Source organism: Dicentrarchus labrax, unplaced genomic scaffold (genome assembly GCF_905237075.1).
Source record: "Dicentrarchus labrax unplaced genomic scaffold, dlabrax2021, whole genome shotgun sequence".
Taxonomy (NCBI): Eukaryota; Metazoa; Chordata; class Actinopteri; family Moronidae; genus Dicentrarchus; species Dicentrarchus labrax.
Window position 1 is genome coordinate 12,303,781 of NW_026136707.1, and position 27,908 is coordinate 12,331,688.

Sequence of the window (27,908 nt, forward strand, 5' to 3'; positions counted from 1 at the left end):
AAAGTATGAAATAAAATGTGTCATCGCGCTGCATTTTTCCCACAATAGTTAACATATATTTCTAAACTCTTCCAATTAATGTCATAAAAGTTAAAGAGAAAACACAAACTATTTTGGCCTTTGTTGCATAGATACTAATGGTGTTGCCACGCTGGTTTAGACTGTGTTTTGTGAGTAGGAGAATGAGTGAGTGTGTTTAAAAGGGATCAAGTTGGGTGGGGTGCACAAGATTGTATTACACAATGCCAAATCTGCCCTGAGGGGGTCTGACATGGTTTTGTGTGCCTTCCTTCTCTCTTCCCCCTTCCTGGGCTCTCTATTCTTCACTTTTCCACCCTGTTCAAAAAAAGGGCCATCCTCTCAGATAATGTGTTTAGTGTGTCTGAGTGACAATAGTTTCTTTCCATTTCCATAGCATGTGTGTGTATGTGGGAAATTCAGAGGTAATCACTGAGGACAGTGTGAGGGAGTTCCCACAGTTTCGCCTCCAGCCACATTCTGTCATCAGACAACTCCACCTGTGTGTTTGTGCTCCTGCTCTTCACACACCCTCCCAAAGTACAGAAGAGCACAATTAGTACACAGCAAAGTAAGATGAAACTCTCAGAAGACAAATAGTGAAATCAAACAGCTGACGGCCGGCAGACTTCACAGGTTATGTTTATTTTATTTTTTTCCAGCATTACCACAGCGGGACGTCCTGAGAGGGAAGTCCTACTGTAGATGTGCGTACAGCAAAATGGAGCCCAAAGAGCAACTTTGCAGGGCACAAACGACAATTAAATTCACAAGATACATGTTGGAGGTGTCCTTCATTATTTCCTTTCCTCCTCAACCTTCCATCTAATCTGCAAATGATATAGTTAAAAGAGAAGGGAGGGAGACCTGTTAGCTCCACTGCATTCCCCCAACATAGATGGTGGTGAGAAGACAAGGAAAGTGTGATGGACTGATAAATCTTTGCTGTCTTAGCGGAGTTGAATATGTATTAAAATCGGTCAGAAACCACCTCTGGCTCCTGAGATTCACTCAGTAAGCTGAGAACATGTGACTTGAGTCCTTTTGAAGAATGTAACCCTGTGGTTAGGTTACAGAGAACTAGGACTGTCCTCTGTTCAGATGTGAGTCCAAAACAAAAGGCAAGACACCACTGGCATTACACACTATGGAAACAGGGGCTTTAGCGTGAGATGTCACATTTTTTGTAAGTAAGGCCTGATGCAAGGACCAGACTATTTGACAAACTCACAGTGTAACATATATGCTATCATTTAAAGATACTGCTATTATATTCATTAGTAGTCTTATTGATTAGCAGTGCATTGATATTTGGCATTATGTAAACATCTTAAAGTTTTACTACTAACTTCTTCATGCACTAAAGCTTCCAATACAATCACTATGTACTGTATCAAATGTATATAAACACATAAAACGTATTGCATGAACAGATTAACTATCACGACGTATCAACACAGACATGCATAATACTCATTTTCATGTCTTTCACACTACAACGCACTCACACACACACTTTCACTCTTCACAGAGAAGCTTAAGGAAAAGATTTATCTTGGTTTCTACTGGGTCATATAGTGATTATAATATCATAACATGTTAAAAAAATCTCTATAAAGCTTTTAAAATACACTGTGCAATATAAGACAAAACTGCTATTTTTGGCTAGGGCCACAATGATTTTGGTATAAAATACATTAATTTCTGTTCTTATAGATATAAATAACACATCTAAAAGACTATTTTAAAAACCTAAAAATACATTACAAGTCTTTGACACCAAGTTGTCACATGACCTTTGCATATTTGTGACCTTACAGCAGGGTCAGGTCCAGGTACTGCCCCCCCGGCTTGGTCATGAGAGCGGGGAGGGACATGAGAGGAGCATCACCTCTGCTGGACTGACCAATCAGACTGCTGCTCAGGAGAGAAACGGACTCCGCGGGACTCTGGAGAGGGAGAGGAAGAGGAAGAAGAGTTTGGGGGTAAGGACAGGGAAGAGAGACAGCAGAGTATTATCCCAGTGTAAAAGCGTCAAACACCGAGCCCTTTACACCAGCACCAGATATTACCCATCACCTTCTCAACCACCTGAAGGCTATACCTGTTATTACCAATCAATTATTACACTACAACACCACCAATTGACCGTTCGCAAACCCCCGCAACCCTCAGTTACTGCCTGTCAAGCTTTCCATTCACAGTACATAATGCAGTTTACAATGTAACTGTGGCAGATTTAACACTTAAAATTATTCGTAATCTTTTAAACAATAGAGTTGCGAAGTGAATTCCCATTTAATTATTTTCTATCCTCACTGTTGCTTAACATAGTTAATGTTTACATTAGGATATCAATTCTAATGCTAAAACTCAACTCAACTAAATTGGTTGAAACAAGAGAAAGGGATTTTAGGATAACGTTGAATTTACGCAAGTTTGGTTGGAGGTGCGAGAAACTTCCCAACCCAAATAAAGAGCAGGACAGCTGCTACAAACTCTGCTCTACTACCACTTTGGCTCCCACGCAGTGTCCAGTTGTGAGCAGATATTTTATTTTCTAACGTAACCTTTAACCCCACATAATAACACAGTTAGATAGTTAATAACAAGAAGTAACACTGGGTCACTGCTGTAGGTTGAAAGGCTATAGTTAACTGGACATGCTAATGTTTAATCCATTCCTTACACTTTTACTGTTGGATTTTTAGTTTTAGAAAGCCCCGAGTACAGCTCTTACAGAGATCCATTCGCACTGTTTTGGCATACGGAGAAATCCAAAGCTCGACAGCTCAGCTGTGCCTAGTTACGGTTGCTAAGCAATCACGATTAGGAGGCTGGGTTTAGCGGATGGTCAATTAGCCCTCTTGGCTATTGCTGTAGCCCATAAATAACTTCTTGAGAGGACAGAAATGTAGTAGCCAGTATTAGGTGAAGCAAACTGCTATAAAACAGTTTCACAGTCAGTCAGAAAAAAAGCACCCTGTCAAAATGATTCAAGATAAAAACCAGAGGATTGACTAAAATCCAAGAAATTTCCTCTAACCACTCAACCCAATCAAAAAAATTGTCCATTGTTGCTGCTGCGTGTGGTTAGTTGAAAATTCCCTGCCTAAGTAGGAAAACTCGCTGTCGTGTGACCAGTCGAGACCCAAGCCACAGCTACAACCCCTATCCAAACTTAATCCCCCTCAGAACAGCCAATCCTTACCTGCCACCTGCCTCAGACACCTGAAATACACACCCATTCTTTGGGCTGTGTAAGCAATGTCCCAGCCGGGTCGTGAGCATGCACATGCCCGTGGGCGTGCATGAGAGCATCCTCGGGGGCATACTGTGGTGTGAGGAAGGGGGAGGAATGACAGACACAGGGGGCTGAGAGACAAGCAACCACAGACACTAACCTAAAGGCCACATGGACCTGTAAACTCCAGCATGGTGGTGTGTTTATGGGAGAAGAATACTGTAGATTTTTAGTCCAAATCTGTCCCTTAATTTAGTATAAACTATCATTTATCATATCCCTGGGATTCTTTACGCTTTTTCAATAAGACCTGGGTTCCTCCAATTCAAGTCTAAGCAAGCAGCAGTGCATGTGTGACAGAACAGGGATAGTAGACAGGATAAACTAGTTTGATAGCCTCTGGGCAAACACAGTGGATGCCTGACAATACACACCCACAACAGAAGGAGGTTTGAATACAACACTAGGATCTTACAGAAAGGTATGTGTGAACTCTGAAGGCACGGAAGATTGTCTTGTATGGGAAATGTACTGCGTATATGGTTCACTTGTAAAGAAACGTCTCTTACCGGGTATCCCTGCATTGCATTAATGAGTTCTTTGACTCCGTTGCTGTTGTAGGTCAGACCTGGCATGCGCACCAACCCCCTGGGGAGGAGGAGGGAGGAGGGGGAGGGGAAGTAACCTAAAGTGGTAGGTGAGCCAGGTGGACTGGAGAAAGAAAAGAAAGAAGGCACAGACAGACTGTTATCATGAAAATAAAACAAAAACTATATGACTTGAAAACTGCATGTTTCTCAGCAAACAAAGCACATATGAATCACAAGACTGGGAGTAACTTTGGGCGTCGTCTAGAAATGTGTTCTGATCAGGGACAAACAGAGGTCACTGATGTTTACCAAGTTCTCTGATACCACAGCGTTCAGTTATTAACTACCCTTGTCCCAGCCTTTAACCTTGACAAGACGCATTTTAACCAAAGACCAGCTGTTAACCTCCACTTCTAAAACGATGCAAACACAGACACACCACTAAATACTATGCAAGAGTATTTTTGTAATTAATGCAACCCAAATACCTTCTGTGTTATTTCACAGTAATAATTTAGAAACATTTATGCGCAAGTCAATAACAAAAAAGTGAGTTATACATAACATGCAAATAGTTCTAGTAAATGTAAAGATAATCTTGAAATGTATGCAAACAGAAGGCTAAGAAAATCAAATATGTAAACTATACTGGTTCACTTTCTTATTCGCTTACTCAGCAGCAAACAGCCCGCAAGTAAACAATGTCAGTTCAGGGCAAGGAAGTCCTTTAGCTCTTAAGACTATCTATAATAGTGCTGGTGTGATTAACTGTACCATGTACAGTGAATTTGCGAACATATCTGAGTTGACAACTTCATGAGATACTTTTGTGGTGGCTGAACAAATGCAAGCTTTCACAACATGACACAAATAAAATAATTATGATTATAAATCCCAGCATTATTACAGCATCCGGGATTGAAAGTATTAAATAGTAAAATAAACTGATATTGATTACACTGAGTAAAGCTTTAGGCTGTTCTGATGGAATCAAATCCTGTAATTTCCAAAAACATTTACATGATGGAGCATTTTCATTTACTCCCTGTTTACCTGGGGTAGTATGCTGCGTAGTTCATGTATAGCTGAGCTGAAGCAGGGTAGTAGGCATGTCCTGGTGGCAGTGGGCGCGGGGCCAGCAACACCTGACCCATGGGAGGGTAGAGGGCAGCAGCAGCTTCTGTGGGCAGGACAGGTGGAGCAGGGGTGAAGGAGTAGGATGGTGGAGATAAACCTAGAGAGGAGAGAACAGAGAGAGACAAAATAATTAAAAAAGAAAAACTGTAAAAGAAATAGACATGTTGGTGAAGTCACTGTTTCTGAGAGAGACGTTCGTGCAAACGTGCATTGACCATAATAACTCAGCACCTGACACATGTACAGTATGTACAGTATGTGACAGTGAAAGCTTCTTTGTAATAGGGATATGCTGCACTGAACTGCGGCTCACTTTGACTATTTGTGTAGACCCGAACTTCCAAACATGTAGGCTTCTGATTGACTTTAAGGTCAAGAAAATCAACACAGTTTGTACTTTACTTTAGTTATGCTTCCACATAAGGAAGGTAAAGTCTAATTGATAAATGCAAGAGCAACAGAGACATTGTAAAGATGTAGATACAATCTGCAGGAAAATAAGTTATATATATGCCATTTTGGGCCTATCCATTGTTGGCGCCTTAACGCTTTTCTCGAAAACATGCTTCTGGCCTCAGGCTCAATATGTGGTTATGTGGAACATGCTGTTTATCTAACATGTACTTTTGCTGAAGAAGCATAAAAATTTAATCTTGTTTTAACATGACCCCACTACTACCCACCATCTAGCCTTGATTCCCTGTGCTCTAACCATTTGTGAACATGTGAACATTTGCACTTCATAAAAAACAATTCATAAACATTATACCACTTTTTAAATTGTACTTTTTAAAAAATATAACTAGGAGTGCACCTGTCCACATTATCAGACACGGAGAACAAAGCACATTTCTACGCACAAGCGTTTAGCTCTGCCCACCTTTCCCACAGCTCCACTGATTGGACAAGCACAGGAGGTGCGCCGGTCTATTGAGGCTAAATCCCACAACCACCACTACCAATCTGATAAGACTGGAGATTTGTAAGCCATTTTGCCATATTATAGACTAGCTGACTTGCTTACACTTTTCCAATCCTTTCAGATCTCCATGAATTACTCAAGCAGTGGTAAGGGAGTAAAATTAAGAGTGAGTAACAAACATGCTGTTGAAGAAGATGAACTACAATCAGACTGTGGGAATACAGGTAAAAAAGGTAGAATAAACAATTAACATTTGAAGTTTCTCAGTGCATGCAGATTGGTACTTTAATCACACTAAATTACAAAGAGGTACCACAAACACACACACACACACACACACACACACACACACACACACACACACACACACGCACACACACACACAAACACACAGGGCAACACACACTCTCACACACACAGTTTTGAATCCTCCTGGTTAGACCAGATGTCCCCTACCTACCACAGTACTAGATTGGAGAAAACCCAGCAACCCTGCCCCCACGGCAGGAGCCCACCTACCCTGCAGTCCCGAAGCACCCCCAGCTCCCAGCAGCACTTACGTCTGGACTTACATGGCGGCGGGCTGAGCCCTGTCCCACTCCTGGTCCGGTTGTGTGTGTGTGTATGTGTGTGTGAGAGTGAGCCTCCCATCAGCACCAGGCCCATCTCCTCAGCACTGCAGGGAAACACCTCCACATAGCGGTTGTTGGGCCCACGCTGGCTGGGCATCACATGCTTGTGGAGCCGCTGTGAGGCCTGAAGTGCCCGCTCTGCTGAGGTCATCTGGATGAAGCAGTCACCTGATGGACGACCCTGGAAACAGAGAAAGTCATAAATTATTCTGCAGCACTGTGTCAGAAAGCAAGTGAGTCCATGGGTGTGTCAGTGTGGTTATTACATGTACCTGCTGGTTGAGGACCATGTGCACGCCATGTGGTCTGATATCGTGTGTAAACTCGCCCAGGAAGGTGAGGATGTCTTCTATGTTCGCTGTGTATGGCAGCCCCCTCAGCCTCAGGCAGTCCCTCATACTACCAGGAGGGGGCAGGAGAGACACTGCGGGCAGCATTGACACCAAGGGAGCAGGGGCCACGGGGATCAGAGGGGCCGATGAGTACCGGTTCAACACCTAAAACACACACACATTCACACTCAGTTACTCTGCTTGCAGAAAAGACAGTCAGACCTGATTTAGCCCTTCCTCCCTTTTCCAGATAATTTTAAGGAAAAAATTATACACTCCACACCATAATAGATACTTGCTATAAACAGTTACAATTTAAAAATCAGTGTATAGTGTGTGTATATACACTGAGACATTGCCAACTTCTTGTGTACAACAAAGACAAGTTCACGGTGTGTTTAAATGTGTGCTGTAATGTTAGCCAGAGGCTGGCTTGTTTGCATTTCTGGAGAGGACCAATAAAACTCCTCTGTCATACATAACAGTGTGAGGAAAAGCCTCTGCATAGATATATGTATATATATGGGCTGTAAACTTATCAGCCCGCAAAAGATAAGAAAATTACTCCATGTGTTCATCTCACACGAGAGGGAGAAAGACTGAGGAAGACCAAAACAAGAGATAAAGACTAGCAAGCTTTATTTATTTAGTATTTGTGTGTACCAACAGACTTATAGGAATGCAGGTCCCAACCCATAAGCCCTACTCCAATAACTCCTACAACTAACTGAGGAGAAAAGAAAACACACACACACACACACACACACACACACACACACACGCACACACAAGATTCCTAAAAACCTTCTTTTTTCCGTCAGAAAACAAAGAGGATAACAAATTGAAGGAACATAAATATCTACTTTGCACACACTGTACATAAAAGCACACCTACATCCAGACAGACACCCTGACATACCTGTTGGACCTCTGCTGCTGTGCTTTTGAACAGCTCAATATATCTTCTCCCCAGGATTTCCTTGTGTTTTCTCAGAGCACACTGGGCGTGTTCCTCACAGGCAAATAAAACAAAGGCATCGCCAGTGGGACGGCCATCTGGATAGCGGACAAATAGGATGCCATCCTTCCCGCCGCTGACCGGACACGTCTCTTTGAGGCCCTCCCCCGGGGAGAAGAAGGTGAGCACCTGCTCGTGTGTGGCGGTGAAAGGAAGACCTCGCATCCTCACTATGATCTGATCCTCACGGGACAGGAATATTGCTACCTCATTGGAGGTACCTGGCACACACACAAGGACAAAGACACATTTACTTAACCACAAGTAGATAAACACGCCGTTGATTTGAACAGCATTACGTTTTCCTTCTGGGAGCAGCTCTCTGTGATGTTTTGGAGTGATTTCCAAGGGTCTCTTATTCTATCATTGATAAGAATAAACTTGACTTTTATCCCTTCATGATTTTGAGTGATGTTCTGGCATTCAATTTTAATGATTATAAACATCAGCACCATTTACTGAGTTTTCTGCCATTAATAAACAAATGTTATCAAGATATGATTTTCACTAAGAGATGACGGGCGGACTGAAAAACATTTAATGGACATAAAAAGTCCACAGAAAGTAAATAGAAAGAATACAAACTCATGCACAAAACCCAACAGCAGGGCATTTGGTTGGTCATGTTGTGGGTTGATTCAAATTCACATACAAACCTAAACATCCCCACCAAAGAGCTTTAGGACTTAATTTGGTATCCATTAAATTTTACTAAAAGTTACTTCTGGTAAGATCAAATTCTGTACAATACACATGGATTCTTACCTCCAGCTATCTTCAGGAAGTCCTCTCCTGTTGCTTTGTAAACCTGCCATTAGAAGGGAACAAGACAGAAATGAATGGAGGGAACTACACAGACGATTAGTTAAAGTAGTGTGGCTGATTCACTTAACCCCTTCAGACCCAGTGTCCATTAATTGCTGCTCGAGATACACTGATAGATTTCTTTTGCACAATTATCTTTTAAAGTATATGGTAATCTAATGCCTCTAATTTACTTTATTTCAAATAATGATTTATCTTTTTTCCTTACCTCCTAGCGTGCCTCTTGTGCTGCTGTAACATGTGAATTTTCCCCCAGGGGATCAATAAAGTCTTATCTGATATTTATTGGTACACTCAACTGGAAATACTTTAGGTCTGAGGAGGTTAATTAGTGCCAGCTAGCAGGGTTCAGACAGGTTACCTCTATGTATCTGTTGCCCATATGGTGTTTGTGTCTCTGCAGTGCCAGGTCTCGGTGTTCTTCACTGACAAAACGAACAAGAGCTTCTCCGTTCCTCCTCCCCTGAGCATTAAGGCACAATGCAGCCCCTCCTCTATACAACACAACATACAGATCATTATAGAGGATGTAAACCTTGTGTCAACAGCAGATTTCTGTATATATATGATGTTGACTTGTTGGTTAAAACAGCAACAACATACTTGGCAATGTTGAGTCCTCTGAAGAACCGAGCAATGTCCTGATCAGACGACTGCCATGGCAACCCTCTGGCTCTGATCACCGTGTTGTCGCACACTTTCTCCATCTTACTACTACACACACACACAGACACACACACACACACACACACACACACAAAGACATTAACACAACAGGAGTGGACTTTCAGAGGCAGGCACAGAACAAAAAAATATTTATCTTGAGCAAACTTTACTCACCAAGTGCCGGTCTCAAACTTCTCACTAACTCTCTCCTGGTTAGAAAACGTATGGCCTGTAATGGGAAAGTGCATTAGATGAAAAATCACAAATTAGACCTCATAACTGAAACAAATGATGGTACTCTGTAATCAACATGGTGATGGTCTAAAGTCTTGAGGTAAAATGCAAACTATGTTTGTAAACTGAGTTTTAGAAATTTACACAAGGGCCGCAAGTAACAACAATTTTAGTTTGCAGCTGATTGACTGACGGATTATTTGTTTGGTCCATAACATGTCAGAAAAAGGTCTGTCACAATTTTCCCCGAGATGAAAGCGACATAGACAGCCAAAGACATTCGGTTCATTATCGTATAAAACATAAAAGCAGAAAGTCCTCACATTGGAGTGGCTGGGAAAAATAATTGGCATTTTTTCCTTGAAAAATGACAAAAACATTTAATCGATTATCAAAATAGTTGCATATTAATTTCCCCTTTCAGCTCTAATTTCCTTAATTATTATCTTAGCTTAAAGTAATATACTTTACGCAAACAGTAGGCCTACATGGCAAACAAAATAACAAATTCCTAATGTTTTATATTTTGTCTCATTGCATAAAATCCCATATGGTACTCACAAAATGGCTCAGAAAGTAGGGCAAGGACAATGCTGGCCATGATCTCAACCTGCTGCACTGCTGTTTCTGCAGGCAATGTGACTGACGGATCCAGTGTGGCTGAAGGATCCCACATGGAGGGAACATCAACAGGTATACTAAGAGCTGAGGAGGAGGCCGTCAAGGAAACAACAAGAAACATGCGAAAACAGTTCCGACACAGCAAAAAGGTGTCATTATATGTGTGTGTTTGGGTTTGTGACTGACGTAAAATGATAAAAATTAGTGAGAGAAAATGAAAACTAAATAGAGAAACTAAAAAAGCAGCAAGTAAATGCAACAAACACACAGAGAGGTGTTAAGTTTTCCTGTTCCAGTGGGTGTGTGGGGTTTGCCCTGTTGGCTAAACACACACTTGTTCACTGAGCGCTTAGTAAGGTACTGCCATTGTTTCCCTATTTGCATTTCAAAACCTCTAGTCCTGCAGCCAACACCCCGTGGCTTACAAACTTCTAACGTGTGTTCCGCGTATGAGATAAAGCTAATCATACAGATAAATGACCAAAACTGTCCAAAATACCATGAGTAACAGAAACTAAATGCATTACATACGACAGTGTAGTTCACAGACATTCACAGAATGTAAACAAGTATTAAAAGGATACACTCTGCCATGATGTGTACATTCAAAGCCTTGAGGTCAGACGTGGGGAAGTGCTTCTTGAACTCTTTCCGAAGGTCAAAGAAAGAATAGAAACAGTCCGGGACCAGGATGTTCTGGAGAGGGAAGGAATTAAATAAAAGGATGTGAACATGTGGCCCTCTGACAGCTGCCATTTTATTGCCATCATATAGCTGTTTGCTCAAACTAGTGAAGTAGTGCCTGTGTAACATTAAGACATGTGGGAGGATTTAATCAGCTTCATTGTGTGCTGGCGTTTTTATAAGTACGGTATGTGCATGGGCGTGTCATTGAGACAGGTTTGCATGAGTGGGTCTCTGCTGTAGATCAACTTTCGCCCTAACATTAAATGCAACCAGGGAGCACAGTGCTGACACAACACATCCCTTTGTGACTGTGTGAGGTGCTGAAGGTTCCTGCAGTACTGAGAGAACATCCACCCTGGCTGCGAGGCGTTTACCAGACCAGCTCGCTCACCTTGCTTGCGGCCTCAGGGTGAATCACTTGGCGGATGTGAAGCTGCCCGTCTGTACACAAACACACCGACGTGCCTGCGCCCGCGCTGTTAACCTCGTTTGTCAGTTGTAGATGAAACTGTTGAACATTCAGAAGAGAAATAAAAACATTCATGATCCAGCCTCAAGCAGTAAAAAATAAGAAAAATAAAAGCCTAAAACTTTTTCTAGTAACAACAGAGAGGTTATTACCAGGTTTAATGCTGACTCAAGACTTGTGGCTGTGGAGACACAATCTGCTTCAGATCCATTCTCCTCTTCCACGCTCTCCTCCACCACATCCTTCTCCTCTTTTTCGTCTGTCAAGTCTGGGAGGTCAGGCTTAATGACGAGCTCATTCACCTTGCCCAACTGGTTCAGAGAAGAGAAAAAAAACACGTCAGTCTTGAAACAGCCTAAATAGAAACTCACAGGCTGTGGGTTGATGATACACTGTTAAATGGCTGTAATGTAGACCTTTATTACATATATATTATCATAAAGTAGAACAAGAGAAGCAGGCGTCTGTTTAAATACCTCACAATGTAGACATCATTATATTGAACTTATATATGAATTCAGAACAGAGGTGTATACAAAGGAAACCTACAAAAAAAAAAACCCACCTGACTTAACAGTTTATTTATGAATTAATAGAGTTCTGAACATTATTATATATGGCTGTCGTCTGTATTTGAGTTTGTTTTCGACTGGAGTTCAGTTTACCTGCCCACTCCTTTACCTACCACTACATTTCCTGCTTTTAACAAACAATAATTAGCTGTAATAAGCAGTGTAGTAATACGTTTTTTTTTTACCTTTTTATTCTTTACATCCACCAGCTGCCAAACCAACTGCACGAGCTCCTTCTCGTCCGATCCCAGCAGCTCTCCGCTCGCGCCAGATGTGGCGGTGAAAGCCACCACCAGGTAGTCTACCTGCGCCGTCATCTGAACACAAACACAGTCCAAAAAAAAAACCACAAAAAAAACTAATCTAATACTACACAAAAGTAAAGGACAGTAACTGAAGAGAGCCGGAGAGGACGCACGCGGGGGCCGAAAGGTATAAACACCTTTACTTTGACACCTGAGCGCAAAGGTGAGCTCCGTAAATCCAGGTTTCGTCGCCTATGAAATCTAACGTGAAGCCTCCCGCAGTCACCATCGCGGTGTAATGGCTGAACGTTGCCCGTTTTTGTACTGCATCTACCTGTGTGACCACGTGACTCTCTACCTGCCCCCTCCCTCCTTCAGGTGGTTCACAGATTAGGACGTGGCAGACCACGGAGGACAGAAATATCTGGGCTTTTACCTAATACTTGGGTAATTTAAGTATTTCTTTGTCTGGTCATTTACCCGGCAGGTATCAAGAGTAAAATACCTGTCACAAAAGTTGAAGCGCTCAAAAAAGTTTTGCCACTGGCTCTATAATAATTCAATAATTTGGCTACTATGATTTTATTTTATTTTTTCACAAATGTACCTATTTTAGTTTAATATTTTTAGAAATTAAACTAAATCTTATTGAAAGGTTACTGAAAGCAAAGAACACCCAACAATAATATAACACAATTGTATTTTGTCCTCGTATACAAATAAATCAAGGCAAGACCATGAAGTGCCACAAAATACTAGATATAAAACAATTAACATCGGAATAATTTTAGGCCTACTTTTACAATGTTTAATTTTAATTTTAAATTACATTTTTAAAGCCAATCTTAACTGAACCTATGATGCACTGATAAGCTCAAAGAAAAAATAGAAATTATTACAGTGGGACACATTACTTATATTGGGTATAATTTTTATCGTGTGGTGTATTGTTATAATCTAATAAATAAGTCTTATAGAATATTACTACTACTACTACTACTACTACTACTACTAATAATAATGATAATAATAATGATAATAATAATAATAATAATGATGATGATAATAATAATAATAATAATGATGATAATAATAATAATAATAATGATGATAATAATAATAATAATAATGATATGAAAATATAATAATAATAATAATAATAATAATAATAATAATAATAATAATGATAATAATAATAATAATGATAATAACAATAATAATAACAATGATGACATAATAATAATAATAATAATAATAACAATAATAATAATAATGATAATAATAATGATAATAATAATAATAATAATAATAATAATAATAATAATAATAATAATAATAATGATGATGATGATAATAATAATAATAATAATAATAATAATGATGATGATAATAATGATGATGATAATAATAATGATGATGATAATAATAATAATAATAATAATAATAATAATAACAATGATGACAATAATAATAATAATAATAATAATAATAATAATAATAATAATAATAATGGGCTTTAGTTGACTACAAAACCTCCCTTTATTTGATCTTGAGAACAATAATAAATATGTTTATTTATTTTTTGTTTGTTTTCTTGTTTATGTTTATGGAAGAGCGCTCGCGCTAACAGAGGGTCATGCCCCGGAAGTGTTCACAGTCCCGGAAGTGAACCCCGGGCCCGACGCTCAGAGAGAAAGCGATGGCGGGGGACACCACAACGGAGCTTCTTTTCCTAGATACGTTTAAGCACCAGAGTGCAGAGGTAATATTTCCGACGCCTAACCTCCCTCTTGTGTCTTTAGGTCTTTACTTCAGGTCTGCCGCCTCCAGCTCGCTTTTATTCAGGAGATTTGATGGATGAAGTTTAACTTCCAAGCTAACGATGTCAACTTGGCTAACACTAGCAGTTGTGTCGTGGTTGTTATGATAACGTCACAATTCACTGTTTTTATTATTAAACCACACACTCGCCTAATCGTGCACCCAGTTGTACCACAAATACTCGTTAAACATTCATTTATTTGCATAATCTTATAACTGAACGCGACTGTTTTCTTTTTGTATCCCTGCGCAGTTTGTTTGCTAGTTAGCCAGGTGGCTAATGCTAACTTTAAAGTCTTAACCTAATCATGTTTACCTCACGAGCTGGCAGCAAACGTGACTGTTTCTGGTCTGTGGTGTTAGTTTTGGTTGTTGTCGTTATTTAAGTCCTTGTATTATCTGAATGTTTGTGTTAATTATGATGTTTATTGTACTTTAGTTAACCAACGTGGATGTGGTGCGATTTCCTTGCGGGGTGCTAATCACAGAGGTGCGGGTCATTCCTCCAGGGATCAAAGCACACAGCAACTTACCTGACAACAGAGCATTTGGGTAAGAGCTGTAAGGCACTGGCAAACACTCAGTGACAGACAGCAGGCCAGTTTATTAGGCCCACCCAGACAAAGCTAATCTAATAAAGCAACCTTGCAATAAATCCTAGTTTCCTGGTGGTTAAAATGTTCAGCTATTGTTCAAACTGAGTTAGAAAGCTGTTTATTCACCTTATGGTTATATTTTTGGCGATGTAAAATTGTATTATGTCATGCTGACAGGTGTTCCGATTAATTTGTCCATCCCATTTATATTAACAATGGTCAGTATACCCAGATATTAGTTGACTCAAGGCCTACATACAACTACATTATGTAGTCGAGGTAGGGATGCACCAATCCGATTTTCTGGATCAGTATCCGTTCTCAAGTTGGACTTATTCACAATAAATACATTTTCTCTCCTGCTGTCATTGTAGTGTTCACTAAGGGTTACACTCATTCATTCATAGTGGGCTGCTGACTCCGTCTTTAACACCCCAGTAATTCCTTGACCTCATGTTACCTCACATCAAAACAATTGCAAGTACAGTATACAAACGTTACATTTGTGGGAAAGAGAGCGCTGGTGTCAGATCGATCCTCTGTATTGGCTAACACCCAGACTAAAGCTATCGGGATTGCATTGGGAGGGGAAAGTTGGATTGGTGTATCCCTAGTTGTAGGAAATCCTTAACCTCACTGCTCATGATAAATCACCTCTGGTTATGTTTGTTTGCTATAGATACCTGAGATGCATGTGTATGCCTGTAGGAAAGTAGTTTGATACCTGAGCTCCATTGTTGTGTGGGTCCTGATTCCCACTGAGCCTGTTGAGTGTGATGAAATTTAACTCAGTGCTCAACAAAGCACAAACCTGAGCCACTCAGGCCTGTGTGTTGTGTAGAGGTGGGTGATTTGTATAAAATACTCTCTTATATTACAGTAATGATATATATCATGATAAGGGACATTTTTTGGAAGAACAGTTGAGAAACTGATCATGGAGACTGTCTGTTTTGGCAAATTCAGCAAATTAAACTTCATATATAAATTCAATTTGACCATTAAACAGTTTTGCTTATTGATGTGCTACATTGCTTCCAATGGGCTAATACAACTGGCTATGTTAATGTGTTCATCATAAAATCTACTTTAATGATGCCTACAGTTTTTTTTTTTTTACATTGCTGTAGAATTGTTTATTAAATTATACATTTTAGCATTGAGGTAATAGGTGTTGGTGGTGTTTTACTGGACTGCGTTATATTCACAGGTTTGCCTGACCTCCTCGTTTATGAAAATAGGTAGGACAAAAAAATACAAGCATCTCTCAGTATAATGCAGTACAACATCACCTCTATTACCTTAATAATAAACATAGTTGAAATTATACATTTCCAACAATACAAACACAATAAAACTAAATTAATTAATTAAATTACATACTTCATACAGGTGGAAAGAGCTCATGAATTGCAATAGATTTTACAGGTGTACCTAATAAACTGGCCACTGAGCATTTGTTGTTAAAATCGTAAACCCCTATGTTGATGTATAACTCAATACTAATGAAGCCTACTGGATACACATTACTGTGTGTGTGTGTGTGTGTGTGTGTGTGTGTGTGTGTGTGTGTGTGTGTGTGTGTGTGTGTGTGTTTCTGTGTTTCCAGGGAGACGTCTCCTCATGCCTTTCAGTTGGAGCTGTTCTTCAATAATGTCACTAAACCCAACAATCCCACGTTCCACAGACTGGGCAGGTCGGAATGATTTTCACTCTCCCCCTTTTCATTTTGTTTCTGTATTAAGTTCTTAAGATGCTCATGTATGTCTCACCTGTCAAACCAGTCACATTAGCACCTGAGTCCTGTTCTCAGAGGCCTGAGGGGTGTGTGTGTGTATGTGTGTTCACCCAACCATACTCAGGTCTCTTTGTTCCCATGCTGGCTAACTGGTCTCTCCAGAAACTCAACCCCACCCACACAGTAGCTGAAAGTGACGCAAAACCTTAGAGGACCCAGTGAAATAGACAAGTAGAGGAATGTTTGAGTCAAACGTTTTTTATTCGAACCTCATAATAACAGGTGTACACAGTAGCACCAGAGCATAAGCTTGCATTTAGAGGTGTGCATTGTGTAAGAGTTGTTGAAAACTGTAAATACGACACACCCGGGTTATTATCTCTGCCAGGAAAGTTGGGAGTAGATTTTTTAACCTGTCTGGTCGCTTTGAAAATATCTTCCAAATGTTAAAAACAAATTTGACTGATATGTTTTTAGACAAATGACTCTTGGCCCGAGAATCCAGATAGCAATTATGAGGCAGTATTAGTTTTGTTTTACAACATGAGTTGTGTAAGAAACAGGACAAAACTGTGTAGCATATGTTTTCTGCCTTATTACAGAGTATCTGCAGATCTTGGAAAGGGTCTTAGAAGATGTTAAAAAGGCTTGGATTTAATTTACTAATAGCCTTGTCTGATGTAGGCAGTAATGTATAAAACGTTAATTGATTTTATTGCATTTTTTCATTATACTTAGTCTTTGGCCGGTATGATTGTAGAGCAGGTATTTATTTGCATTTCATCTGGTATTAAAGTGGCCTTAAAAAGTTCTACATGAGGTTATGCCCTTTATCAGACAGTGGACAGTAGAGAGCTGACAGGAATTGAGGAGAGAGAGAGAGAGATGGGGCATGATGACGGAGTGCTTTTTAGAAATAATTACACAGTAATTACGTGCTGTTTGGAAGAAGATTGATCTGGTACTTCACAGATTCTTGCAGTCACATGCTATTTTCTAAAAATAAAATCTGTAAGACTAATGATAAATATATACAAATTGGTGTATAGTTGCACTGATGTTTTAATTTCCCTTGTCTTGCTTTCTGCCCTCAGTCTCGAATATGATGAGAACAAGTCCATCGTGTTCAGACCCAGTGGAAAGGTAAATGGCAGTCTACAAACAAGATGATTTGTATTTTAATTTTTATTTATTCTGTCTATTTGTGAATAACTGAATGGGTTTGTGTGTGCAGGTGAACACAGACGGCCTGGTGCTGCGTGGCTGGTACACCAGTCTGACTGTAGCAGTTTATGGGACAGCAGAGCGCTCACATGGACATGACCAAGGCTCACCCCCGCCTCCTCCACCCCCACCCCCTCAACAGCCCAGTGGGCCCAAGAGGATTGTTAAACAAGGTGGGCATCATTAAACCAAAACTACCCACGCTCTGGCCTTCACCCCCACTTCTTTAAACTGAAACATCCGATGAGCAGGTTACCCCTGATTTGCTTGTTAAACTGTCAGACTGTCGTGTTTGTTTGTTTGTTTGTTTTAGAGTGGGAAAAAGATGACCAGTACAATGGCAGCCCACCCAGACCGGCACCCAGAGGACCTCGTACTCCACCCGGGCCTCCACCACCGGATGACGATGATGAGGAGCAGGTCCCAGTGACAGGTCAGCACTCTGACATATGTTCTGTGCACATCACTTTATGTCAGCCACTGTTAGATCTTGATTTATCAGCAAAGACAAAGATGCAGCTGTAATTTAAGTTTGGGAAAAGATTTTGTGTCATAAACAGGATAAAGCATGCAAAAACACCAGTTTGACCCTAAAGCTGGTTTGTATAAGTTTGCCTTTATGTTAAGATAAATATATAGTTTGCATGCTTGTATGTTCCCTATTGGGTATGTTGGCTGAACTGTGTGCCCTCTGGTCCCTGTTGTGGTGGCTGCAGTGGGCGTGGTCAAAGAAGAGCCATGCCAGGGCCGTGACGACTACCTGGAGGCTGTTTCACCTGAAAGATCGCTGCCTGCTGATGAAACGTACTCAGATGCTGAACAAGAGGAAGAAGGTGATGAGGAGGAAGAGGAGGAGCAGGAGGAGGAAGATGCACGGACTGAGGGTAGTGCTCCGGAAGAGGAGGAGGAAGATGAGGAGGAGGAAGATGGGGGTGAGGACGAGGAAGAGGAGATGGAGGAAGGTAGGGGAGTTATTTTGTGAGAGTAGGATAGTCTACAATCCCAAATGGATGCCCAGCCCTGAACCCCTTGATCAGCAGACTTCCCAGGGGGCTGCAGGAGCAGGGTCCATTTGGGACTGAGTGACAGTTGGAGAGAGTGTGTGTGCGCTCTGGCATGCTGCTTCCATTTACAACCGCTGGATGCTCCAAACTCTCAGCTAGCCCGCCTCGAGCTACTCAGGAGGCTTGTGATCAACATTCATAAGCGGTGATGTGGAGGTCTACCTCACACACGCTTACAGCCATGGCTGATGCTTGTGCTGTAGTCACATCCTGCATGTCAAACTAACCCTGCATGTTTGGAGTGATGCTGCCATGTGTGAGTAGGTTTGTTGGTGTATGCGTTTGTGAATTAGTAAGGGAATATGTAGTAGTCGCTGGCCTCCTCATTTCCATTAATTTTTACACACATCTTATGAATTTTTGAAGGATCCTAAGAATCTGGTTTATAATGTATTAACTTTTGTCCTCTCTCTATCGTCTCTGCCGCCCTTTCAGGTGATGATGGCTATGAGCAGATTTCCAGCGATGAGGATGATCTGGATAATGGTAGTTTCAAGTTGCCCACCTTTGACATGGACTACACTCCTGAAGACCTGGCATCTGTCCCACCTGTCCAGTATGATCCATATGAGCGAGAACTCAGACCCCTGCTGTACTTTACCCCTCCATACAAGACCCGCTTTGATACCCAGTTTGAGAAGGCCAGTGTGGAGGAACCCCGGGACCCTGGTGGAACAGAAGGACCAGCAGGTGGAGAGGAGGCTGAGGCTGTTACGCAGCTGAAAGAGCTACTAGCTAGTATTGGAGAGGACAGAGATGCACGCTGGGTCACAGCTGTGGAAGAGGCACCCGGACTACTGGCCAAAGGGCTGGCTTATTTAATTAAACAAGGAGAGCGAGAGATGGAGGGCCCTGTTGGAGTTTTAGCCCATTGGGGACTCCAAGCTCTGAGTATGGAGATTGCACTCACACAACCTATTGCTCTTAACCTCAGACAATTGAAAGCTGGTGCCAAACTAGTGTCATGCCTGGCAGAGTGCCCACACGGCCTCACAGCACTACTGCGTGAGGGCGCCCTCAATGTTCTGCTGGAGCTGCTAAATGCGGACCATGTCTCCTCCACCCTGAAACTGAGTATCCTGAGAGCTCTGGGTGCTCTAATCAGCGCTCCTGCTGGCATGGAGGCATTCCTACATGCAGGAGAGTCAGAGAAGAGTGGCTATCAGGTAAGCACCACAAAGTACACAAACTTCCAAACCCCTCACAATTACAGAAATCACTCCCTAGTTGAACAATGGGATGAATTTTTGCCTCTGACACTAAGCTTCATTTCCTTTTCATAGCGTTTAGTCCAGCTGTTCCTGCGTGAAGAAACGGTGAGGGTCATAACTGCTGGAAATGCTATATTACAGAAAAGCCATATGTATGAGGTACTGGTCGACCTGCAGCGTGTAGCAGCAACATTGAGTGAACCACAGCAGGTAGACACACACACACACCCACACACACTCAAACACTCATTCACACATATGTTACTAACTTAAAACACTAGGTATATTTTCCGTTATAATCATGAGTGACTGTCATTGTCAGGAGGAGATGGAGGATGCTGAAAGCCCCATGGAGGAGGAACCATCGCTAAGCTCCTCCCCTGTGAGTGAGGCAGAGCTTGATAGGCTGGCAGGGGTTTTGGAAGAGTTACATCACCTGCTAGAGACGGCTCCCAACTGCATGGTGCAGCCACCTGGAAAAGCCTTCCCCACTACTGCTAGAATAACAGGACCACAGGAGAGGGACGACCCATACCCAACACTGTTTAGGTACACAGTCAACCCCATATGACCTCAAGCCTCACACAACGCAGAAGCTCGGATACAAAGTTGAATGTAGTTGTCACTCATTGATTTATAATTCTTTTTCAGGTTTATGCATGCGTGCCATTTCCTGGAGAGCACGGCAGCAGTGTTGGCAGCGGCTGCAGCAGCTGGCCACCTAGGTGTCACCCAAGCTGTTAGAGAGGTCCTGCGCTTCCTGTCGCTCACGCAGTCAGGTCTGCTCTTCCTTCTCGCCCAGCCCACTCCCACCAACCTGTTACTGCGTCTCCTGGCATCGATGGCAGAAGCGGAGGCCGAGGACACCACCTTTACAGGGGGAGAAGGAGGTCTCACAGGGCCAGGGTTTGGTGAAGAGGGCTTCGGCGTGTGGCTAATGCAGGCGCTGCATGCTCTGCAGGGTGTGTCAGAGCTCATGAGCCATGTGGCCACAGGGGGAGACGGAGGAGCTGGGCTTGAGGAAGGTGACAACGCAGAGGTCCTGGGCATGCTCCACGCGCTTTACCTGATGACCTTCACACAGACTGGTCGCAGCGCTGTGGCCCACGTTTTGAGCATGGACAACAACCTGTCCTGTCTGGTCACCCTGCTCCAGCACCACAGCAAGGACGGACAGGGGTACAGTTGTCCTCTCCTCATCCTTGTGTCTCTTTTTGAATGACTTAGTTTTATTTCAGCGTATTAAAAGTATTTTTTCCATGGTTTTGTCTCCTTCTCTTGTAGTGAGGCTAAAGCTCGCAAAGCAGTGACATATAACTATGCCTGTATGCTGGTGTTAGTGGTAGTGCAGAGCAGTAATGAACAGCGGATGATGGAACAATTTGCTGCCCCACTACTTTCAATAGCCAAGGCTGATGACACCAATGCCAAGTTACAGGGTAAATATTATCAATGTCGCATTGAAGTTTCTTGCATTGTATGATTATTTTTGGTACGAATGTTTGTTGTTTTTTGATTTTTAACGTTTTGATCTTCCTTCATACTTCAGAGCTTAGCAAATGGCTAGAGCCTCTGGAAAAACTTCGCTTTGAGATTGGCAGCATTCCCACCCTCATAGACTACATCAAACAGGTACAGATCTCTCACTCAATATACATACTGCTGAAGTAAAGCAAGATTTCAATACGTTTTCATTCTCAGTAACTGTGAGCTTTCATCTTCCTTTATCACCTGAGGACAGTCCTAATAACTCCCGAGTCCTATTAAGGGAGGGAGTGATAAATCTCAGTTGGCAGTGTTGGGGCAGCTGCCAATGATTTGTCTATAACCCACTATTTAATTCAGGGAGTCCACCAGCTCTCAGTGAAGGAATCGAGGTCTCTCGTCCTGCACTAATCCACAGGGACTGTCCTCATAGAGTACAGTTTAATCACTTTTATTTAATGAAGAATTGTAGAACTCAATATTATTATCAGAGGAAAACAGTACGGTTTTGTCACCACTTAACACCAGACCGGCTGACAAGGTGGCTCATAGTTCTGAAACCTATATAAGAATGCAGACTTTATAAACAGCAAAACTGTTTACAAAGCAAGAAATATTTCTTTAAGTCAGACACTCAGCTTTATGTTTTCCATCTAATTTTGTACCTTAGAGATCCAATATATCACCTGGGAATGCAAAGCTTCACCTACAAGTCTGAACTGCTCAAACATAAACCTGCTCTGTAGCATATTTGAGTCCAGGCTCTATGCAAATAAGAGAGCTATATGTCAATCTTATACTTGTGTCTTTTCTTGACTTCAGAATGTGGAAAACGTGTTGACTGCTGAGGGGACTGGACTGGTCACTGCTCTCAGGGTTCTTTATCACATTGCCTGCCCCCCACCTGCTGTAGAGGGTAAAGACACCAAACATGGTTTTTGTAATAGTTCTGCTGATGAAAACTAAATGCTTTTTCAGTGGTTACATTTTCTTACTTTCACTTGAAGATTTTTTGTTTAGTTGTTTTTTTTTTGTATTCAAGGTGCCATATAAAGTTCTTTAAGGAAACAAAAGCTATGTTTACATTTAGTTTTACTGACCAAAGCACATTGTGTATATCCTTACTGTCTAACAAACCTGTTAATGTTAAGTATTTTATAGCCTGTATGTTTACTAGCTTGCAGTCTATTCATTTCCTGCCTTTCCCCAGTGCATTACTGCCACCTGGAGATCAGTGGAATAGTGAGTGGCCATTGGCAGGAATGTGTATTGTGTCACCTGTGGGAACATGTGTGTACATGTGCATCCTGAAGCGCCAACAAAATGGGGACCCACTCATAACAAAACTGCTCCATAGCACTACTAGTGGTCAAAAACTCCACAGGGTACCTTTAAGCTATAAAACTGGGTCCTGTGCTCATTAATGTTGATTGCAACAGTATTTGAACAATATTTTTCACAATGTCGTCCTCCTTCCTACAGGTCAGCAGAGAGATCTTAAGTGGAGTCTTGCAGGGGTCCAGCTGTTCTCTGGCGAGGGTCTGGATACGTGTGTGCGAGTCCTACAGAAGCTCTGCAGCGTGTTGCTGCAGCCATGGCGTGTGCATGGACACATGGGCCCCACGCCGCAGCGCTGCATGATCCTCAGTATATGTATCAGCACACTGCGATTACTGCGCACCATGCTGATGGAGCTCCTACGCGGTGGAGCTTTCCAATTCAGGGACACTCGCGTGGCCAGTGTGCTGGTGACGCTCCACATGATAGTGTGCTCCATCCCTGCGTCTGGACGTCTAGACGGAGAGGAGACCAGAGTGCAGGCGCTCATTGTTGATGTATTGCTCACCTTCACGCAGGGTGTTAATGAAGAGGTGTGTGATGAAGAAGCATGCAGGCATAATTGTTTAGCCAAGAAATATTGTGCACAAAGTGTCATTAGTAGTCATTGTGTGTGTGTGTGTGTGTGTGTGTGTGTGTGTGTGTGTGTGTGGTGCAGGTGACTCATACAGAAGAGACTCTGGCCAGTAACACGTGGTCGCTGATGCTAAAGGAGGTTTTGGGCTCACTGCTGAAAGCTCCTGAAGGTCTGTTCTCTGGTCTGACGCTGCTCTCTGAGCTCCTGCCTCTTCCACTGCCAATGCAGAGCACTCAGGTAACTCACTCTATCCTACTGTCCCACCATTAATCCTGTACTTGCTTTCACCTTCTGATGATTCTTGACTTGACAGATACACTGATATTAATATATGTTTGGATCCATAGGTGATATCAGTCCAAGATGTGGCTGTAGCCTTAAACACAAGGAAGCTGTGGAGCATGCACATACGGGCACAGTGGAAAGTGTTTTCTGAGGCATTGAGGTGTGTGTGTGCCACCAGCTGCCCTCCTCTCCTGGCCATGCTGAGGAGAATGTGTGTTCAGCTGGCAGACCTGTCTTCGCCAACTGCAACACTCATCATGAAGACCCTGCTGGAGCTGCTGCTGGAAGAGCTGCAGCCGTGAGTGAAAAACACACACTTAGTTGTTTGTGTTTAAGATGTAAATTGTATTTTAAGTGTATTCAATGTGCTAATTGCAGGGTGGAGGGAAAAGCGGTGTGCTGGGGCCAGGTCCTGCGACTGCTGTCTTTGATGGATGCTCTGGTGTCACAGAAAGCTTGCAAGAGTGCGGCACTGCATCTGCTGTCCGGATCTGTGTCTGGAGATGAACAACTGGCCGATCTGTTCCCCTTGCTGCTGTCTCTGTTGGTTCCTCCAGCTGACCACTCCTTACAGCAGCAACAGTGCAGTGAACTAGTGGGGACAATATTACAGTCACTGTGTGACCAGGTAAGCAGTATAGTGCGCATGAAGGCTAACATAAACAGATGCTTACAGGGAAACAGATAAAACCTAAAAAAATATGAATCTCCATCTGCACTAGGACATTTCTCTGATGGTATCTCCACCCGGTGAGAGCTGTGTGTCCGAGGTAGAGCTTCTGGCCAATTCGCTTCCAGGGCGAGAGATGATGTCATCAGTGTGCAACGCCTTGTTGGAGGTTTTGGGGAATTCAGAGAGCAGTGTCCCACTCCTCCTCACCTGTATCAGGACATTGACATTCCTCACTGAACATGACTATGGACTCTTCCATCTCAAAGTGTAAAACTCTTCTTCTTGGCATTCTTCTTGGTCTCCCTTTTATAATCTCTTCTCTTTCTGTGAGGCATAGTGTCCTTTTCTTACTTAAGCAAGAGTTTGATTATATTTAATCTTTGTTTCAGTGCTCTAAAGAAACATGGTGCGGGTCTGTGCTCACTGTTGAAGAGATTAGTGTTTCCCTTCAACAAGGACTCAGCAGATTTGCTCTCGGCTCTGCTCGACTTCCTCAGACAGATTGTCAACACAGAAACAATGGTCAGTACCTGGTTTTATGGTTCAAGTGTATGCCATGTGTACCAAGAGTGTACATGCTGTTGAAGTAACTGTAGAAATTATTGTGAGAAAAATGTTTGTTGGAAGCACTTTAGGTTTACAGTTATAAGTAGTGCTCTAAGTACGAATCCCTTGGCACATGGGAGGTACATCTAAATTACCAATTGCATAAGGAAAAAGTTGCAGAGTTGGATACAGTGTGTGATAGTTGGATTTTATATTCGGATCTGTCTGTGTTCTTATCCAGTGTGTTGATGAGGCCCAGGGGTCTGGCGAGGAGTCTGCCTGCACTACTCCACGGTTACTGACGGGCTATGAGATGAAAGCTCTACTGCAGTGGGAAGAGTCTGAGTCCCATCCGCTCCCTACTTTAGAGAAACAGATTACGGTACAAATTATCCACATGTATAGTTTTTTTGCAAAATAAAAGACGATGCTTCCATGGCATTTAACTGACTGTAACTCTGTCTGTGTTTGACTGTAGAAACTGTCTAAGGAAGATGATTCATTGGAGACTCTGTTGGAGAATGTGATTGTTTTGAGGCAGACGCTGGAAACGGCCACAGACACGCCTCCTGCAGCTGATACTGAGCCAACTCTGCCACCGCCCGAGACGCTTGGAGCCCAGTTTAATCACAGGTAAGAAATGACATACATCAACATTTTCTCTATTCATTTTGTCTTCATTAAGCTGTCAGTCACAGGGAGGCACACCTATGAATATTACATTAGATTTCTGCCAATAGATCCTCTTAAATCTTACACAGTGGCCCTTTAATTTGGTTGTTTGAACATATCAAAGGAACACATGAGCAAGGTTTCTTGCACTTTCAATTTTATTAAGGCATGAGTAGTTTTTTAGGCATGCGAATGTATGAAGGAGGGGCTATCATCCTCAGTGTAAAGGTCTAGTATGAAAGAATTATTTAAGCAGATATTCATAACAAAATGGTCTAAACGTGACTTGCACCACAGCTAAAACTAGAACCAAACCTATCACTGATGACATACTAAAATGGGCTTCATTTTGTGGAAAATCTGAGAAAACACTGGATCTAATAATACGTATATGTTGTTGTAGGACGGTGTTCATTCTGTCAGAAGCTCTGGATGAGCAGCTGAAGACTCTGTGGTTCTCTCCCTTCCAAACCGATGACATAGAAGCAGAACTTGATATGGTAAGTGTGTATGTGTACATGCACTTTGAAGACGCCCACAAAAATTATAATCCAGATTTTCTCTTTAGTCAAAGTGCCACTGCTCCATTTTTAGTAGATCAAATAATAAATAACTACAGCATAATAACTACATTACTACAGCCTGAAGCAAACACATGTTTTTTCCTAACTTGGCTGCTATGTAAGCTTGATGACTCACGTGGGACTTTTAAATGGATTTTGAGATAAACAATTCAGTATGTGTTAATTACACACCCATGAATTGATGTGAACATAAATATTAAACCCAATTACACATGGTAATGTACAGTTATAAAGGGCTATGGCTGTATCTATGTGGGTTGACTTTATGTCTATGATTACCACTTTGTCTGTGTTACAGGTGAAGGTGGATCTGGTGGGTCTGGCTCAGGAGTGTTGTCCAGAACTGGACCTGAAGGCAGAGCTGGAGCGCTCCTTCCTGTCCGAGCCCTCCTCTCCTGGTCACACGAAGGCTCCGAAAGGCTTCCGACTGGGCAAACACAAACATGAGACTTTCATCACATCAAGGTACAGTTCCAGTGTTTGGGTGCATTTGAACCTTTTAAGTAATTTCATATCTCTTCTGTCCTGTTCTCAGGGAACTAACATCTCATTTGAATCAACTGACTGGATTTCATGTCTTTCTTGTTTCTGCAGCGGTAAATCAGACTATGTTGAACCTGCTAAGAGAGCCCACATCATGGCTGTACCTCGCGGCCGTGGAGGTCGAGGAGGGTTTGGACAGAATCTCTGCCGACCTCATGATATCTTCCGCCAGCGCAAACAAAACACCTCCCGTCCTCCCAGTATGCACGTGGATGACTTTGTGGCGGCGGAGTTTAAAGACATTGGCACCCCTCTTGGACTTTTGCCCCCCAAACGGCCCCCCAAGAGCTCCCCCAAACCCCCCACCAGAGGACTGTTCACTGGCAACAGAGGCAGAGCCACCTTCCACAGCCAGACTCGCTTTTTCACTCCACCACAACCGAAAAGTGTACTGCTGTCCGGTACGTACACACAGACACACACCATCATATTGAAGCAAATATTTATTGTGTTCACTTAAAAGTTAAAAGAAGGACTAGTTTTTTGTAGAGCTTTCTACTCTTTTTGCTCTCTTCATGAGCAGATGGAGTTTGTTCAGTTGTCAAAATGTTGCTCAGACAAAAGACTATTGAGTGGACCTTGAGTTAAGATTGTTTTTGTCAAATTATTAGCCTACTGTACTGTATGTGTTATATATTATTATACTGCATGTCAAAACCACTTGTTGGCCAGAAGAGGGAGATAAATCCTCTCTTTTGTTCTGTAGGTAACTACACCCGCAGAGAAGGAGGCCGTGGTTCATCGTGGAGCGGACAAGTTCCAGCTGTTACTCACAGAGGAACCTACAGTGAACCCCGTGGAGGTCAGAGCAACTTCACACGTGGACCACTGCCCTCCAGACAACCCCCAGCAAGTATGTAGTGTATACACACACACACTTTTTGTTGGATTTCACACTATGAATTTCAAAGCACTGAACTCCATCTCTATTGTTCCAGGTGCATATCGGTTGGCTCCACGGGACCGAGCCCCCCGGGGAAGAGGAGGCGCCGGACTGTCGTGGCTCAGTGGGGGAGGAGGTGGCGGCAGTGCTGGAGGGGGAGGTGGAGGAGGAGGAGGAGGGGGGAGAGGATCTCAGGGGAGCAAGTTCAGTGGTGGGGGAGGGAGCGGCGGTGGGAGGGGCAGACATGTTCGCTCCTTCACCAGGTAAATTCACCTGGGTAATGACTGCAGCCTTTCATGGACATATGGACCAATCAGGATATTATATATACTGTCTCCATGGAAACGTGGTGGGATGATGTTGTCACAATGACGTACAGACTCTGTGTTGATGTTTTATGTTTTGTTATCATGAGTTGTATTCCGAGAATAAAGGTCATAGTAACCAAATTTACAC

General features: G+C 42.4%; 2 protein-coding genes across 7 annotated transcripts; one reads left to right on the forward strand and one right to left on the reverse strand.

Moving 5' to 3' along the window:
• Positions 1-644: 644 nt before the first annotated feature.
• Positions 645-12,517, reverse strand: esrp1 (epithelial splicing regulatory protein 1). Of its 4 annotated transcripts, XM_051406664.1 has the most exons (16): positions 12,153-12,516; positions 11,548-11,706; positions 11,318-11,434; positions 10,824-10,935; positions 10,180-10,323; positions 9,559-9,613; positions 9,322-9,432; positions 9,080-9,212; positions 8,659-8,701; positions 7,795-8,114; positions 6,816-7,040; positions 6,472-6,724; positions 4,906-5,086; positions 3,832-3,973; positions 3,230-3,352; positions 645-1,967 (listed from the first exon to the last, which is right to left on the reverse strand). In XM_051406664.1, exons 1-15 carry the CDS (start codon positions 12,282-12,284, stop codon positions 3,242-3,244), a joined length of 2,238 nt encoding a protein of 745 aa, XP_051262624.1. In that variant the 5' UTR covers positions 12,285-12,516; the 3' UTR covers positions 645-1,967; positions 3,230-3,241. The 4 variants fall into 4 exon arrangements, 3 of the variants coding, with proteins under 3 accessions (XP_051262624.1, XP_051262623.1, XP_051262622.1); XM_051406663.1 differs by lacking the exon at positions 3,230-3,352 and having other exon boundaries at positions 12,153-12,517; XR_007885437.1 differs by having other exon boundaries at positions 1,952-1,967; positions 3,230-3,973; positions 12,153-12,517.
• A 1,336-nt stretch (positions 12,518-13,853) lies between these two features.
• On the forward strand, positions 13,854-27,901 carry virma (vir like m6A methyltransferase associated). 3 transcript variants are annotated; one of them, XM_051406330.1, is made up of 27 exons: positions 13,854-13,974; positions 14,473-14,585; positions 16,239-16,325; positions 17,462-17,510; positions 17,602-17,764; positions 17,905-18,024; positions 18,308-18,553; positions 19,091-19,821; positions 19,939-20,076; positions 20,189-20,415; positions 20,518-21,045; positions 21,151-21,305; positions 21,416-21,498; positions 22,174-22,267; positions 22,834-23,222; positions 23,348-23,503; positions 23,614-23,849; positions 23,930-24,179; positions 24,274-24,491; positions 24,614-24,746; positions 25,012-25,152; positions 25,249-25,403; positions 25,846-25,942; positions 26,325-26,491; positions 26,621-26,970; positions 27,276-27,422; positions 27,508-27,901. In XM_051406330.1, the coding sequence occupies exons 1-27, from the start codon at positions 13,912-13,914 to the stop codon at positions 27,717-27,719; spliced, it is 5,448 nt and encodes a 1,815-aa protein (XP_051262290.1). In that variant the 5' UTR covers positions 13,854-13,911; the 3' UTR covers positions 27,720-27,901. The 3 variants fall into 3 exon arrangements, with proteins under 3 accessions (XP_051262290.1, XP_051262291.1, XP_051262292.1); XM_051406331.1 differs by having other exon boundaries at positions 18,308-18,523; XM_051406332.1 differs by having other exon boundaries at positions 18,308-18,475.
• Positions 27,902-27,908: the final 7 nt, after the last annotated feature.

Excerpts from the sequence above, each read along its gene's own strand:
- esrp1 (XM_051406662.1), bottom strand. The coding sequence starts at position 12,284 with ATGACGGCGCAGGTAGACTACCTGGTGGTGGCTTTCACCGCCACATCT. Across the intron at positions 11,707-12,152 it reads TGGATGTAAAGAATAAAAAG|TTGGGCAAGGTGAATGAGCT; the intron begins GTAAAAAAAAAA and ends TCTCTGAACCAG. Across the intron at positions 10,324-10,823 it reads TGTACACATCATGGCAGAGT|CTCTTAGTATACCTGTTGAT; the intron begins GTATCCTTTTAA and ends CCTCCTCCTCAG.
- virma (XM_051406330.1), top strand. The coding sequence starts at position 13,912 with ATGGCGGGGGACACCACAACGGAGCTTCTTTTCCTAGATACGTTTAAG. Across the intron at positions 24,180-24,273 it reads TACAGTCACTGTGTGACCAG|GACATTTCTCTGATGGTATC; the intron begins GTAAGCAGTATA and ends CATCTGCACTAG. Across the intron at positions 25,153-25,248 it reads CTTTAGAGAAACAGATTACG|AAACTGTCTAAGGAAGATGA; the intron begins GTACAAATTATC and ends GTTTGACTGTAG.